We start from the raw sequence: 17,572 nt of genomic DNA, 5'->3' as shown, positions 1-17,572 counted from the left end.
CTGCCTCTCTTTCTCCCTCCCTGTCTCCCCTTCTCCCCCCTTTTCCTTCCTCTCCTTCTTTCCCCCTCTCTTTCTCTACCCCTCTTTTCCTCTCTCCCTCTCCTTTTTTCTTTTGTATTCATTGATTTGAATTGGTGGTAAACTATCCTTAATAGATTTAATGAGGATCTTTTTCAAAATTCCTAGAACACATTGTTAAATTTTCCATCATCTATATATCCTCCTATATAATAAAAAGGTAATATGCAAATTGACCATCACACCCTCACAAGATGGCTGCATGCGACCAGGCTAATAGGGGGGTTAGTGAGGGACGACCAAATGACTAAACAAGCATTGTGTGGGGTGACCAGGACTGCAGGGGAGAGCAGTTGGGGGTGACCAGGCCTGAAAGGGGAGGGCAATTAGGGGCAACTGGCTTGCAGGGGAGGGCAGTTGGGGGTGGCCAGGTAGGCAGAGGAGGGCAGTTGAGGGCAACCAGTCTGGCAGGAGAAGGCAGTTGGGGGCTATTGGACTGGTAGGGGAGCAGTTAGGCATCGATCAGGCTGTCAGGGGAGTGGTTAGTGGGTGATCACGTTGGCAGGCAGAAGCAGTTAGGGGCAATCAGGCAGGCAGGCGAGCAGTTGGGAGCCAGCAGGCCTGGATTGTGAGAGAGATGTCTGATTGTCAGTTTAGGCCCGATACCTGTGGGGTGCCAGATTAGAGAGGGTGCAGGCTGGGCTGAGGGACACTGCCCAGTGCACGAATTTCATGCACCAGGCCTCTAGTCCTATATAATAAAAGGCTAATAGGCAAATTGTTCGCTCAACCAGGAGTTCGGCCAGGGGATGGGGCCGGCTGGCCAACCACCTCTAGCCCTTCCCCCTAGCTAATACCACCCCTGATCGACCCCCACACCCCGATCAGGGGCTGGGCCGGCCAGCCAACTGCCCATGGCCCCTCCCCCTGGCTGACCCTGCCTGATTAGCCCCGATCAGAGTGGGCTGGCTGGACCCTGCACATGCATGAATTCATACACCAGGCCTCTAATATATGAATAAAAAGATTATCATGTAAAAAAAGAAAAAGTACAAGTAAACTTTGTAACAAAGACCATTAAATTAAAAGACTTCTGGTTGTCAGAGACCACAGCCTGTCACTTCAATAATATCCTATCATTGCAGTTTTTCTCTAAGTATGTGTTGTTGGTGAACACAAATTTTGCTTGGGTAAACAAAACTTTGGCCTTGGGGTAATATATTTACCAAACCCAAATTCAAAAGCTTAATTTAAAACAATTACGGAAACCCACTTATTTTCAGTATATTACATAAAAACTTGAGTCTTCTGAATTATATGAGGCTAGTTTGGATCTCTGTTACCTACCTTCCATTTCTCCCATGATATGAAAGAATGAAGCAAAATGATTAAGAAGTTAATTTCCTGAATACCAGACCTGATCATTTATTTAATGATAAAATAAGAGTTTAATTATTTCTAATTGTTGGGATTTATTTTCTTCTTTTGATTTCCTAAAAGGGTATCTTAAATGTTTTATGATTTAAAAATCCTCTTATTTTTTACAGAATATTGTTTCTGTTACAATCGTCTTCCTCCATCCTTAATTAATTTGGCAAACACAAGCATTAACTATAAATTTTACCAGTTTCTCACTTCACTTAACTCGTTGATTCCCAACGTTGGCACATGCCCCACAGGGGGGCAATTTGATTTTTAAGGAGGGCAGTTTGAGAATGAGTTATTAACAGTGAATTTTTTGCATTTCTTATGGTTCTAGGGGCCTCATGTACAATATATAAATGTTTATTATGACATTTATGCATGTTCTCTTATCTTTTGAAACTTTATTTGCTATTTTTTCACATCACTTCATATTTTTAAACAATTTCTTAAGTGATTTCTTCCTCCATACTTCAGCTGTCCTTTCCTTCTTTATTTTTCTCTTTCATGGATGCCATATTCTTTGGAAGCTTGTTTAGACCAAGTTAATGGCCTTTTAGGCTTCCTTCACATGAATAGGAGTTGAATCATATGCTATAATTCTTAACATATAATTCTTATTCAAAAAGTGAACGGAGAAGAGAGGGGACATCAGGATTTTAGAGATGCTGCTTAGGTGGGGCATGGCCAAAAAAAGTTTGGGAACCACTATCCTATTGTCCATTGTCTGATGGGATATTTTTGTCCTTGTCTTCTGCTTTGTCTGTTCTTACTGTTCTTTGTAAGTTCTTTATAGAATGCTTTTAATGCCTCCTTGGAATTTATCTGCTGCTGCTTTGAACTTCTTTTTTTACAGATAATTTAATTGTCTTTGTTTTAATTATAGCTTTCATGTTCTATGCTGTCTTGGCATAATGGTTCCTATAAACATATTGAGTTAAGTGGACCAAAGTTAGCTAACACATTTGTGTGCAAAAAAGTAAGGGCCTTTTAAAGTAGAGTGGGCAGTGCCCCAGTTCAGTGTGACTTTCTTACCTTCAGGGACTATTTTTTCTGCCACTATGAAAATTTAGATATGCAAAGAATTTATTATTATTTTGGTTTTCCAGTTTGCCATGGACAATTTTTCTTTCTTAATGTTCTCTTTAAGGAAAAACTTCCTGCTTACCTTGCCACTTCACCAATTCCTACCGAAGATCAGTTCTTTAAAGATATTGACTCCCTTTTGGTAAAATCGGGTGGAAATGAAAGACCATCTCAGAGTTCCAACATCTCACACATCTTGGAAACAGAGACGGTTTTTACTCCAAGTTCTGTGAAAAAGAAAAAAAGGAGGAGAAAGAAATGCAAACAGGAGAGTAAAAAGGAAGACCAGGCAGCTTCTCCTGCTGCAGAAGACACTATGGATCTGAGCTCTGATGATGACAAGGCGGCCCAGTCAGCAAGGTAGGGCTCTCGGTCTGGGAGGCACTTTGTGCAGGTGCCAGATGTTCATGCATGCTCCAAACAGAACACAGTTAAAGTGAGAAGCTGTTTCTTTTATGGGTTTACAGTATGAGGTTTGGACTTGTTTTTTCTCTTGACAGTTTGTTGTGGAATCAAGTAGGAAAGGCATTATCTTTTTTCTTCCCGTAACTTGACAGAATTTGCCATCAGACATCCTGTGGTGGTTCTCAAATATCGTTTAAAGCAGACTGGCAATGTGTGTTTTCATCCAGTAAGTTTCCAAAAGCCAAATAAATTGTAAGTTTCAAGGAAAATCTGAACTAGTGACTCACCTCTGGGTATGGAGATATAAACATCAGGTATATTTATTTCCTAACCCAGTGGTCTTGGGCTTGGTATCTCACCTTTTCCTGAGAATTATTAAAAAGAAGAAGGGGCAAATATTTTAAAATATGGACAATAAAATGTCAATAAACACATACCTTCAACAAATGAATCTAAAAAAAAGGAAATGAAGTAAAACAGAAGCAATAATAGATACAGATAACATTTTAATGGTTGCCAGATAGGAGCAGGCTTGGGAGTGAAAAAGTAAAAGGGATTAGAAAGTACAAATTGGTTTTTACAGAAGAGTCATAGGATGTAAAGTACAGCATAGGGCAGTGGTCAGCAAACTCATTAGTCAACAGAGCCAAATATCAACAGTACAACGATTGAAATTTCTTTTGAGAGCCATATTTTTTAAGCTTAAACTATATAGGTAGGTACATTGTTATTAACTTAATTAGGGTACTCCTAAGCTGGCCTTTGCGAAAAACTCAAGGGGCTAAAGAGCAGCAGGTAGCTCATGAGCCGCAGTTTGTAGACCACTGGCATAGGGCATATAGTCAATAACATTCTACTAACTATGCACGGTGTAGGATGGGTACAGACTTATCGGGATGATCACTAAATAAGTTATATACTAATGTCTAATTACTGGGGTGTACATCTGAAACCAATATAATATTGTATATCAACTGTAAATTGAAAAATAAAAAATGATTAAAAATTTTTTTAAAAAACACCCTATAAGTTAAAGAGGAAAAAAGGGTTTTGTTTTAAGTGAGAAATCTCCAGACTACTTATTCACCAGCTCATTAGAAGAGCTCGAAATAGATGCCAGTTTTCAAGTCAGCACTGTCTGAGGTTGAAAGGTAGCAATTTGGGGTAGGACATGTATTTTTTCATCCAAGAGTCTATTTTTAGAAGATTATCTCTCAACCTTTTATACTCAGTGGTTGCACTGGCACAGGAAGGATCATAGGTGTGTCAGTGGGGTGCTTATCTTCATTGGTAACCATTGAATAAGAAGCTGCTGCTCACAAGCATCCCTAAATTTTCAAATCTTTTATGAGAATTGGGGTGGGAGAGGATGGCATTGTGCCATGTGTGCTGGTTCCACTTGTACGCTTTCATCTCAGCTGCTGAAAAGAGATTATGCCCTACTTCCTGGGAAAATAGTGCTTTAAAGTTCTCTTCATGGAAAATGATTTCTGTCTCTACCCTCTTTCCCCGAAAATAAGACAGTGTCTTATATTAATTTTTGCTCCCAAAGATGTGCTAGGTCTTATTTTCAGGGGATGTCTTATTTTTCCATGAAGAAGAATACGGTACACATTTATTGTTAAATGAAAATAAAGTAAATTTATTACCTGTAAACGGTACGGTAGTGCGGTAGTTGTCAACACAAACCAGACAAACTGTGAATCCTACAGTATCAAGAATTTACTCATTTATTCAATGACAATCATGTCATCATCTTCTGGAACATCATCATAACAATCCAATTCCTGAATTTCCTGGTGAATTTCTTGTGACTCTATTTCTTTCAGAATCAGTGGACCAAATCTCTCATGTTTAGCCTAGGGGGCGGGGGGGGGCCTTATTTTCGGGGGGCTGCCTTATATTTCACTCAGAAGGAAACCTGTAAGTAGGTCTTATTTTTGGAGGATGTCTTATTTTTGGGGAAACACAGTAGTTAACCAAATATATATCAATTGTAAACTCTGTTGTGACCTAGTATATGCTTGATTTACCAAGTTTTTGTTTTAAACTGTCTAGTCAGGAAAAAAGTGTTGTTATATTACTAGAGGCCCAGCACACAAAATTTGGGAGAGGGCGAGAGAGAGAGAAACATTAGTGATGAGAGAGAATCATTGATTGGCTGCCTCCTGCACATCCCCTACTGGGGATCGAGCCTATAACCCAGGCATATGCCCTTGACCAGAATCAAACCTGGGACCCTTCAGTCCACAGGCCAGTGCTCTATCCACTGAGCCAAGGCACCTAGGGCTGGCCTTTTTTAAATATATGTTTTTCTTCCTTTTAATGAGGTTATTTGCCAGAGTTGAGTATTTCTGAACAAAAGATGATTAGAATAGGGAAACCTTGAATTAGAGCTGCTATGTGGAAAAACTGTTACATGTGAGTTAGCAGTAAAGGAGAGCATGTTAAGATATAAAGGAGGAAAAATAATATTAAAAACTAATAAACTGGTTTATAGACCTGTTTTTAGTCTAGGAAATTAAGTGGTATATATTCTCATTTTACCTTTAATATTGTTCTGGTAGAACATTGAATTTCCTATTAGATAAAAATGCTCTAAAATTGTAATGCTTTACACTTTTCAGAGCTTTGTGTGTTTTTTATACTTTTATTTATACTTTTCAGAGCTTTCAACGTGACACAACACATAAATCTCACAATGACTCTGTGAAATAGGACAAGTGATAAATTTCCAACTAAAGATGAAAAATTCGGGCCCACATGTTTCTGAGGGATATTTTAAGGTTATGTGGCAAGTTAGTTATATTAACTGTGCAACTTTAAGAAACGCAAAGGGTAAATTAATTAAAACCATAATGCATTAGTTCAACCGCCTATGGTTTTAAGATCTGTATATCACTTTTAAAAATACTCATTTTTTTATTTTTCTATTAAGGTATTACATATGTGTCCTTATCTCCCATCCCCCTACTCTCGCTCATGCCCCCACCCCCCTGGTGTCTGTGTCCATTGGTTATGCTTAGTTATGCTTATATGCATGCATACAAGTTGTTTGGTTGATCTCTCCCCTATCCCCACCCTCCCCTACCTTCCCTCTGAGGTTTGAGCATCTGATTGGTACTTCTTTGTCTCTGGATCTGTTTTTGTCATTTATATTTTTATATCATCTTCCTCATGTCTCCACATCATGTAGATTCTCAGTAAAGAGAAAGTTATAAAGTAATGCTTGGTCCAAACAAAGAGGAAATAAGTTCTGGTTTTTAAGAGTTTTTAGAGTTTTAAATTTTTGAGCCAATAGCTCTTCAGCTGATATTCTTATATTTTTTGTAATATACAGGAGGAGGGTAGTGCAAAGAGCAAGGGTTTACTTGTTTTTAATCCAGCAACTTTACTAGCTTCTTTACTTTGAGCAAGTTAGTAAACTTCTCTGGATTCTTGATTACCTAATACCTAAAATAGAATTATTATTACCTTATATTTGTAAGGATTGAATGAAATATACATAAAGTCTCAGTTTTCTTTTAGCCTTTGAATCAGTTATTACTAAGGAAGGTAAAAATGAATTTTTAATCACATCTTCTTTTCTTTCTGTTTATCCCATATTTAAATAGAGGTTGTAGTATGGTATGTTGGGGGACATCGATGAATCCCCCTTCTCCATATTTTAATTTTCAGAGGCCTTTTTCATCATTTAAACTTTAGATGATGTATCAGTAGATTTGGGGACATTTTTAAGCTGACATAGTATCATTGTTCCTGCCTTTCTTTGTCTCTTCCCCTCAACCCCCTTTCACAGAGGATCTTCAAATGCTTCCTTAAAGGAAGAAGAATATAGGGAGCCTCTGCTCTTCCATTCTGGAGATCACTACCCCTTATCTGATGGAGACTGGTCCCCTTTGGACATGTAAGTATTTTCAAAATTTCTGCTGCTTAAAGGAAAGATATATTAAATTGCCTTTTCTGTTATTGAACAGCATTGGTGTTTCCTATTTCTCTCAGACAGTAGAGGCACTGCATGTGTACTTTTAATATGAATATGGACCTTTTATCTCAATTATTTTGTTCCTAAACTTGATTTAACTTACTCTCACTGTGTTGGCACTGTACATATGTGTAATCAGCATGCAGTTTGGCTCTCTATAATTCTTAATTTCTAATCTTTTAGTATTAACTATTAATTGTACTGTGTATAACATTGTGACTGTCCAGTTTCTCTCATGTAGAGATGTTATTTTAATTCATCTTTCCATGCACTTTCTTGCCTGTAAAATTATTGAATACTTTTCTTATAGATTTCTTGTGAGAATCAAATGGGATGATGCTTAGAAAATTTTTATAGCAAGTCCACCTTTAATGCTAGTGTTCACTGTGTTTATTATTAATTTAAAAAAAACTCGAAGAAATAATTGACAATTCTAAAATAGATTCTTTATATAAGCAGAATACAGTTGATATATTCAAACTTACATTTCTTTTAATCTGTCAAACTCAGCAACACTGAAGTTCCTGACTTTAAATTCATTATGTTTCTTTGTAATATGTTTGCAGCCCGTATTCCTCAGCAGAATGTCCGAAGAGTGATTCGGAGCTGGAGGTGAAACCTGCGGAGAGCCTACTCAGATCCGAGTCCCACATGGAATGGACATGGGGTGGGTTCCCAGAGTCCACCAAGGTACTATGGTTTACTTACCTACAGAGTGCTCTGTGTTTGTTGTCCATGAGGAAAGGGGTGATATCTGACTGACTCATATGAACATAAATGATGGTAGTGCCCTCATGGATTTACATAAGTAAATTCAAAGTTAACATTTTTTGTGTTTTCACTGTTTACAACAAGGGAAATCTAGCATTTTCTGTGTTTCTATTTAGTAAATGATGTTGATTGTTAATTAACATTATAGTAAAGAAAATTTAAAAGGTACCTAATGGAATTTTCACACTGAAATTTTAAATAGGAAATTGATTGTTAAAGCTTTCTTGCCAACTCATAATGAAAGAATTGGAAAGATACCATTTTTTTACTTGTTCATTTATTGAGAGAGACTGCTTTTATTTTATGTGTGTGAATTACCCCAACTTTAAGGTTTTCTTTCTGATTTTTAAAAATTTACTTTAGAGTTGACAAAATTATATTTGTTTTAGGTGTACAATATAGTGATTCAGCATTTATATACCTTACAAAATGACCACCATAATGACTCTAGTAACCATCCGTCACCATACCTAGTTATTATGATATTACTGACTCTTATTTCCTATGCTATACATCACACTCCTGTGACTTTTTTATAAGTGCAAGGTTATACTCTTAATTCCCTTGCCCTTTCTGCCCAATCCCACAACCTCCTCCCCTTTGGAAACCCATCAGTTTGTTTTCTGTATTTATGAGTTTGTTTCTGTTTCATTTTGTTTGTTCTATTTTTTTATGGTCCACATATAAGTGAAATCATATGGTGTTTGTCTTTCTGTCTCTTAGAAGAGGAACTATTTAGACCTCTAGTTTTTTTAAAGATACACATTTTGCTTATATGATTGCATTGGAGACTTCACTGCCCACTTTTACTTTTTTTAAAAATTGGTTTGTAAGATGTAAGTTTCAGGTGTACAACATAATAACTCGACATCTTACATTGTTTTAACAGAGCCTGAAGGTAGTGCACGGAGGGCTAAATTTTTATGTAGCATTCAAGTTTTCTCCCTGAAAATGAATATTCTCCTTCTTAGTATCTAAAAGTTGCCATATATTTCCTCAGTCTTCTCCAATATTGAACTCTTCATAGTAGAATAGTTATAAATATAACTTTTAAATATGATATTGAACAAAATGCAGTTACTATTTTTCCCATTTTTTAATTATGAAATACTTCACACACAGAAAATAATGTATTTACTGATTATGTTGTTTTAATAAAATAAGCACATTTATTTGCATCCAACTCAAGAAATAGGATATAACACTTTGGAAAGTAGTTTAATTTTTAAACAATTCAACTTTTTTAGGTCAGCAAAAGAGAGAGATCTGACCATCATCCTAGGACAGCTACGATTACTCCATCAGAAAATACTCATTTTCGGGTAATTCCCAGTGAGGACCACCTCATAAATGAAGTTGAGAAGGATGCATCCATGGGAGAAACGGTCTGTACCATAGTGAAACCCAAACCCAGAGCCTTGTGTAAGCAGATGAGCGATGCAACTTGCGCTGCAGAACTTGTTGAGCCTCTCCTTGAGCCTCAGATTTCATCTATGTTAGATGCAGACCACCTTCCTAACCCATCGCTAGGGGAGGCTCACTCAGAATCAAAACCAGCAGCGAAAGTAGACTCGCCATCTAAGAAGAAAGGTAATTATTTGTTTAATTTGGCATTAGGTACTCTAAATTTAGATGGTAAATTTTTTTAGTGTTTCAAATAATGTGTGATAGCTACCATTATATTTGTACAGCTTGATCAGAACCTGTCAGAACACAATTAGGATCACTTGTTTCATATGGCTTCCCCATCGCACTATAGGATCCACTGGAGTGGGACTCTGACTTCTTCCCTGCTCTCTCATAACTGTTGCTGCTCAATAGGCCCTTGAGAAGCACTTATTGGGCGGGGTGGTGGTGGTGGTGTATATTTAAATGTTAATGAATAAAATAAACCACTTTATTGACAAGGTGTGTCAATAAAATGAAGTGGGATCCTAAAAAATTATGTTTAAACAACAAAAAACATTAGACTAGAGAAAAATACTTTCACTTAAAACTTCTGGTTAGTTGAGGACAAATTAAGTACTTTTTTTTCTTCTCAATATTATGAGATATAAATAAATGTACACTAATTATTAGCATATGTTCTCTTTCATTGACTATTTTCCTCTAAAACAGAATATAGGGTTCAACTCTTGGCTCAATGTCTCCATCCCACTTTTGAAATATAAGTTTAATAAACCATAACATTCTTTCTCTTTAAAAACAAAAGTTATTCATTGATACTTGTTACAGTAAGAGCCAAAACACTAGCCTTGGATCCTATTTTTAGGGAAGTAAAACCTTACCTAAAAATATCCATTGTTACATATAGCCAAATATCTACTTCCATTTTTTAAAATTCTAATACCAAAGGATAGATAATTAACTTAGTAAATCTTCACTACATGTATACATCTTCAGGGTCACTCAGAAATAACTTATCCTATCTAATAACAAAGTAATATGCAAATTAACCATCACTCCACAACAAAATGGCACCCCCCCTCCCATAGCCGCAAGATGGTGGTGCCCAGTCCCCTCAGCTCCGCTGCTGGAGTGTCCAGCCTGTCCAGTGAGGCTGGATCTGCCCCCAGAGGGGTTTTTGATCCACCCCAGACATGGCAGGCAGAGCCCAGACAGGAGGGCTTGGGGGCTTCCTTAGCAAGGTGGCGGCAGGAACACCCCAGGCCCACAAACAGAGCCAGGACAACAGGACATGGGGGCTTCCGTAGAGTGTTGGTGTTGGCGAAGCCCCCAGGCCTGGCAGACAGAGCACACTGCAGGGCATTGGGGCTTCCTTCTCATGGCGCATGGCGAGGCAGGCAGAGAGCGGAGAGCAGGGCATGGGGGCTTCATCTCCATGGCTGCAGCAAAACCTCCAGGCCCGCAGAGAGCAGAGAACCACGGGGAGTGGGCCTAAGCCATCAGTAGGACATCCCCTGAGAGCTCCTGGATTGTAGAGGGTACAGGTTGGGCTGAGGGACCTCCATGCACAAATTTCGTACACTGGGCCTCTAGTTTAAAATAAAAGGCTTTGACTGTCAAGGGTATTTGTGGCCAAGCGAGATCATCCAGCTGATGATCCAGCTTAATTTGGCATCTTGCTCTTTCATAGATCAGCACTTCTCAAACCAAAAGCCCATAACCATGTATTCTTCTAAGAAATGTTAAGGGGGTAAAATCCAGTTGTCAGGTGAATGCTTTGTTTTAGTTTAGGAAATACTGATCCCCCTATTCTTAGTGCATAGTGTAGAAACTGACTAAAGCTAGGGACACAAAGTGGTTTCCACCATTCATTTGACCCCATTTCTTCCCCTCCCCCACCTTTTAATGTGAAAAGTTTTACGCATATTTGCATGCTTTCACTCCCCCTTTATCTCTGTCTCTTTGTCTCTCCATTTACACAAAATTTTTTATGGGTTTAAACCATTTGGAAATAAGGTGCAGGTATTATGTCATTTCACCTTTAAATACTCCAAGATACACTTTGTGTGGTTTTTTTAATTGAATTTTTTGGAGTGGCATTGGTTAATGAAATTATATGGGTTTCAGATGTACAATTCTATAATATATCAATTGTATATTGTATTGTGTGTTCACAACCCCAAGAAGATACATTTTTTAAGCATAAGAACCTTCTCTAACACAAACAATTGTCATGTTGAGGAATCCATATTCATATTTTCTTAAACACATCAAGAATAGCTTTTTACCATTCTCTTCCAAACCAAGATCTCATCAAAGTTCACGTGTTGCATTTTTTTTTTATTTATTTTTTTTATTTTTTTATTTTATTGATTTTTTACAGAGAGGAAGGGAGAGAGATAGAGAGCAAGAAACGTCGATGAGAGAGAAACACTGACCAGCCGCCTCCTGCACACCCACCACCGGGGATGTGCCCGCAACCAACGCACACGCCCCCGACCGGAATCGAACCCGGGACCCCTCAGTCCGCAGACCGACGCTCTACCACTAAGCCAAACCGGCTTCGGCACGTGTTGCATTTGTAAATTTAGAATACTGCCCCCCCCCCCCCCCCACACACACACACACACTGTCCCTCATACATAAATACATACTGCTACACTTTTTTCCTTCTCTACACTGAAAATATTGACCTTTTGAAGAGCTCAGTCAATTGTTTGGTATACTTTCTTAAATTCTGGAAAATCCGATTATTGTTTTTTCAAGATGACATTCTCATATTTTCTTCAACTGGAAGTTTGCTACGTCCTATAGAAATGTAATGTGGATTGCATATATAATTTTAAGTCGTCTCACAAAAGAGTAAAAAAACAACAAACAAGTGAAATTGTTTAGTAATATATTCTATTTAAACCAGTAAAACCAAACTATTACAATTTTAACATGTAATTAATAAAAGAATTATTGAAATTTTGCATTCTTATAAAGTAAGTCTTGGAAATCTGGGATATGTGTGTGTGTGTGTGTGTGTGTGTGTGTGTGTGTGTGTTCTGCATTTTTAAACAAATTTTACATACCTCACACCAGATTAGGACAGTTCAAGTTCTCAGTAGCCACATGTGGCTGGTGACTACTATAGTGGGCTTAATTCGATTTGGGTTACATATTTTTTATTTTGGAATTGAAGATTATGAGATGATTGGATGCTTCATATTGAACCTCCTGATGTCTCACTATTAGTGATGCTAAATATGATCACTTGTTTAAGGTGATCATTGTTTGCCAACTTTATTTGTTGTGAAGGATTTTTGTCCTTTTACAATTAGAAGAAAATACTTAGGCACTAAGTGAATACCCTATTTTCCAACAACCTTTCCTTCGTGGTTTTAGAATAATGGCTTTTTTCTTGATGCCAGTTATTTTGTCAAGCTTGGTCGTGCTTGATAAACTTTGTTGTCAAATATAAATTATTTTTAGGGACTAGGATTATTCATGTCAGCAAATGAAAGAATGAGTAAGTAAACTAACCTGTGTTTATTGAGCAACTATATAACACTGAACTTCACTTCCATTGGCATGGGTGGTTGAGAACCACAAATGAAAAGGTTATTTGACACTTTTAAAAATAAAGTCCAATTCAAATCATGATGATTGGTTTTATTGTTTGGAAACTTTTGTTTTCTTGCAGAGTTGTAAATGAAGAATAACTAACTTCTTTCTCTGATATGTTTTTCTTATAAAAATAGGTGTCCACAAGAGAAGCCAACACCAGGGACCTGATGATATTTACCTAGATGACCTAAAGGCTCTAGAACCTGAAGTTGCAGCTCTCTATTTCCCTAAAAGGTAGTGTGTTCCTCAGGAGTTGAATGGTGAACAGCTTTGACATAGTATAGCCATTTCTAGAGCAAAATATTTAATCTGAGAAAAAAGAGCATGATGATGATATCCTTTAGTTAAGTTAGAGGAATGCTTCAGATTTAGAAGATTCTGAAATTGTATTTGTGTTGATTTGACTGCAGTGATTTGAAACTAATAACACATTTATGTAGAAGTTTTTAGTGTAACAAGAAGAGGTACGCTAGTTAAACCTACATACAAATATACAATGGGTCTGGCTTCATGTTAACAACTTAGCATGGTTAAAAACATTCTTTAGCATTTGTCTCCTTTCTTATATGTTTTAAAGATGATATATCTTTTTTGAAAAACTTTTTACAAAGAATGCCTTCACTCCCTCACTGAGTCTGAGCTCCCATGCTTTTTCTGAATTCAAGCCTGGTCTGGTGAAGCATCATTCCAGCTGGCCTCGCACCCCATATCCTCTAGAGCTCTTCCCTCCTATCTCTCTTTCTCTCCCTCCCTCATGATTTTCCTCTTATCTAACTCTAAAACCTCAGATAGAATATACTTGTACTGTTTCTGAAGTTCATTTTCATTCTTATGGGAATTCCATTTCAATGTACTCTATGATTACAAAGAAAACACAAATTTTCCCTTGGAAAGGATGTTTTGAATATTCTGAACTGTAGGTACACATAATTAAGCACTTTTAAATAAATTATTGGAAAACATTTAAGTTTTTATTTAAAAATAGATGGGATCAATATAAAGATTATTTAAATTTTTGGCAGATACTTTTGGAAGGTCCTTAAAATCTTTCCTACTAGCTCTTGAAATATATCTCAAATACTTCATTGGAAGTAATAGTTTGTAGTTGTTTTTTTTAAATTTATTTTTATTGATTTCAGAGAGAAAGGAAGAGGGTGAGAGAGATAGAAACAGCAATGATGAGAGAGAATCATTGATTGGCTGCCTTCAGCACGCCCCTAACTTGGGCATGTATGCTGACTGGAAATTGAATTGTGATCTCCTGATTCGTAGGTCAGTGCTCAACCACTGAGCCATGCTGGCCAGGCAGTAGTTGGGTTTTTAAGGTGAGAGAACTGAAACTGTCCCATTTTTTTTTAAATAAGAAGGTTAAAATGTAAGCTGTCTTAGAATTACTACTTTTTCCCCCAGATTTCTTAGTTCTTAATCATTTACTTACATCACAATTCTTAAGATAGCTTTCTTAGTTTCCCTTTTTAAAAATGGGGTAAGTGTCCTGGCCAGTGTGGCTCAGTTGGTTGGGTGTCATCCCATGCGCCAGAAAGTTGCCATTTTGATTCCCTATCAGGGCACATGCCTGGGTTTCGGGCTCAATCCCTGGGTAGGAGGTGTGCAGGAGGCAGCCAATCCATGTTTTGTTCTCAAATAGATATTTCTCTCCTTCTCCCTTCTTCTCTCTCTAAAAATCAATAAAAAAAGATTTAAAAGGGGAAATAAGCAATAGAACCCTACCTATGGTGCTCGATTATAATTTTACTATTTAGGATCATTGTCATTCACCAGTACAAATAGTAAAATTATAATTTTACTATTTAGGACCAGTGTCATTCTTACCTCATGAATGAATTACATCTCATACATAATTAAAGATAGGGAAAATGTTATAATGCTTATAAGCATATGTTTTGTTAGGATTGTTTTTATTGTTATTTTGACTAAATATTCAGTATTCATAATTAAACTTTAAATCACATCACCCTTGTGGATTTGGTGACATGTTGGGTCAGGTGGCATCTTCCCTGTATTGGTTAAAAGTGACACTAGCTGCTCTGATAAAATGCAAGACCTTAGTGGCTTACCACGATAGAAGTTTGTTTCTTGCTCATGTGATAATACAGTTGATTCTTGAGCCATATGGGGCTGGGGTACCAACCCCCACCCAGGCAGTTGAAAATTCACATATAATTTTTTGACTCCCCCAAAACTTAACTACAATCATCCCTCCACAGGGATTGGTTTCAAGACCTATCCTGGATTCCCACATTTGCAGATGCTCAATCAAGTCCATTATATAAAACTAGAGGAGGAGGCGCCCTGTGGGGGTTGGGACCTGCCCCTGACTCATGCTGCTTCCTCCGCCACTCCCTCCTCTCTCCCCCCGCCTGTGTCCACTCCAGGGCCACCCGAGCCACCGCGCCAGTTCAGGCCGGCCCCCTTGCCTCTGTCTCAACCTCCTCCTGCCTGGTTGTGACCCATTACAGCACATGTGTCAAACACAAGGCCCGCGGGCCAAATCCAGCCCGCCAGGCCTTGCAATGTGGCCCGCACCGCGCTGTCATCACTGCACTCCGCTGTCAGTTTATGACATTGTCAGTTTATGACTGTTCAGTAAACCATTCGGCCAGCGATTTAGGCTGGATTTTAGATTTTGGCCCCTTCTCTGATTGAGTTCGACACCCCTACATTACAGAGTCCCGGCCTAATTTGCATATTGCCTGTTTATAATATAGATGGTATAGAACATTGCATACAGTCAGCCCTCCTCTTCCCCAGAAAATTTTAATTGATTTTAATCCATGATTGGTTGAATCCATGAATGTGAAACCCAGGAATATAGAGGACTGACAATATATCTCTTGAAAAGATCCATGTAAAGTGTATCGATACTGTTCAACCCATATTGTAAGGGTCAACTGTATTCCATTGCTGGTGTTTGGTGGGAGCCTTGCACACAGGAATTCAGGAGCACGAACTCCTTCTGTCTTCAGGTTCCATCATCCCCTTAGGGACTCAATAGGAAAAGGAGAGAGGATCACATGGGGTATATAAGGGCCAGGCTTGGGAAGGGCACAGCCCACCCTTTCTGTCCACATCAACAACTCAGTCGTCTGGTCACGTGGCCCCACCTAACCATAATGGAACGTAGCTGTGTGCCCAGGATAAAGAGGAAACAGGTGTTTGTGTTTTACCCATGAGGTCAGCCTTTCCCTTCAGCCCTAGAAAGCAGTAGGTTTTGATGCTTTATTATTGGTTTTGGCTTTTTCACCATTTCCAGTGAAGAGAATATTTTAAGTTAATTTCAGTATTACGGTATTGTGCATTGTTGTTAAGACAGAACATTTCCAAAACCTAAATCTTTTGTTGGCTCAGATGCAAAACTACAGCTTTTGAAACTGCTTCCTAGCTGTATTCTGCTGCCATCTACTGCTCAAATTTGAGATTTTTTCTGAAGATCTTATAACTACACTGGACTGTGTATATATTATTGATCATATACATTAAATATATTGGCTTTTTGAATAAAATAAAATAATTTGAGAATTCTAGAACAATAAATGTAACATCCATTCAAAGGGTATAGAACAATTAAATGTTCATTACTAAGAAATTTAAGTTGTCATTTCCTAATTCTTTCTCTCTCAAATTTATAATTCAATGTAGTTTCCCTTTTCATTTTCTGAAATCTGGCTTCTTTGCTTTATCATCTAGAAAAATGAAAATATTGAATAGCCTCATATTTATTTCTGGCCCTCACACTAGTGTAAGGACAGTTTATTTTTAGTTTATTTCTTAATGCATTTCTTTTCATGGTGAAGCTAGCCTCCTGACACTTTCTCTTGTTTCACTTTTTCTGTTTTGTGGAGTAACAGATGAATTTAGACCAGACTTGTTTTTAAAAATAAAACAGCCTTTGATTACAGTAATTTCCTCCAGGTTTTCTATACTATCACAGCTTTTTCTAGGAAATTAGGATCAAAAGTTTTCCAAACATCAGATTTTTCTTAATTGCCCTGTCATTTTCATCATGAAAATATACATATATGCTTAAAACTTTTATACTCCTTTAATTAAAATCAAAAAGGTTGAAATGTTTGTGTTATAGTGAATAACTTACAGCAATTTTTGTGACATTTACTGTATTTTCAGTTAATTCCTCGGAGTGCTAATAATAGGTTATTTTCAATATTATGACATAGCTCTAAACACTACTTAAGAAAAGTTAAGTGTGCCTTGAAGTTGTTAAGGCATTGCAAGAGGGATGTCCAACTGTCTAATTATAGCTATCTGTTGCTTTTTAAAGGGGATTTGTTATTTGATGTGAGCCCTCAGAGAATCATGTAGTAAGCTAGGAATACAAGAAGTTGTAATAAAGCAAATCCTTTTCTCCCTGTTCCCTGCCCACAGTGAATCAGACCCTGGCTCCAGGCAGTGGCCTGAGTCTGACACGCTCTCTGGCTCCCAGTCCCCACAGTCTGTAGAAAGTGCGGCCGCCGATAGTGGCACTGAGTGCCTCTCAGATTCTGCCATGGACTTGCCCGACGTCACCCTCTCCCTTTGTGGGGGCCTCAGTGAGAATGGAGAAATTTCTAAAGGTAAAGAATGGAGAAATTTCTAAAGGTACTTGGCAGTCACGCCCTGTCTTTGCTTGAGAAAGAACCTGGTCATCACTTGATTAAATGGCTATTGAGCCATTTCAGAATACTAAATTTTTTAATCATCTTGTGCAGGTAACAGGTGTCTCCTTTTTTTTTTTTTGATATATTTTTTATTGTTGATAGTATTGCAGATATCTCCTGTATTCCTCCCCTTTCCCCTATTCTCCCAGCCCCTACCTTCCCCCCCAGGTCTTCACTATTCTATACAGGT

General features: G+C 37.8%; 1 protein-coding gene across 2 annotated transcripts in view; it reads left to right on the top strand.

Moving 5' to 3' along the window:
• The window catches only part of LPIN2 (lipin 2), a 70,537-nt gene that overhangs the window by 39,781 nt on the left and 13,184 nt on the right, over positions 1–17,572 (top strand). For both annotated transcript variants that reach the window (XM_084888106.1, XM_084888105.1), the window contains exons 4-9: positions 2,591–2,886; positions 6,731–6,838; positions 7,483–7,606; positions 8,935–9,277; positions 12,841–12,940; positions 17,111–17,298. In XM_084888106.1, the coding sequence (XP_084744232.1) occupies positions 2,591–2,886; positions 6,731–6,838; positions 7,483–7,606; positions 8,935–9,277; positions 12,841–12,940; positions 17,111–17,298 (1,159 nt within the window). The remainder of the gene's footprint in view (positions 1–2,590; positions 2,887–6,730; positions 6,839–7,482; positions 7,607–8,934; positions 9,278–12,840; positions 12,941–17,110; positions 17,299–17,572) is intronic.

The sequence above is a fragment of the Pipistrellus hanaki genome, assembly GCF_964339955.1.
Source record: "Pipistrellus hanaki genome assembly, chromosome: 6".
Classification (NCBI taxonomy): Eukaryota; Metazoa; Chordata; class Mammalia; order Chiroptera; family Vespertilionidae; genus Pipistrellus; species Pipistrellus hanaki.
Note: the sequence above shows the minus strand (reverse complement) of the source record. Positions and strands in the feature narration are given on the sequence as shown.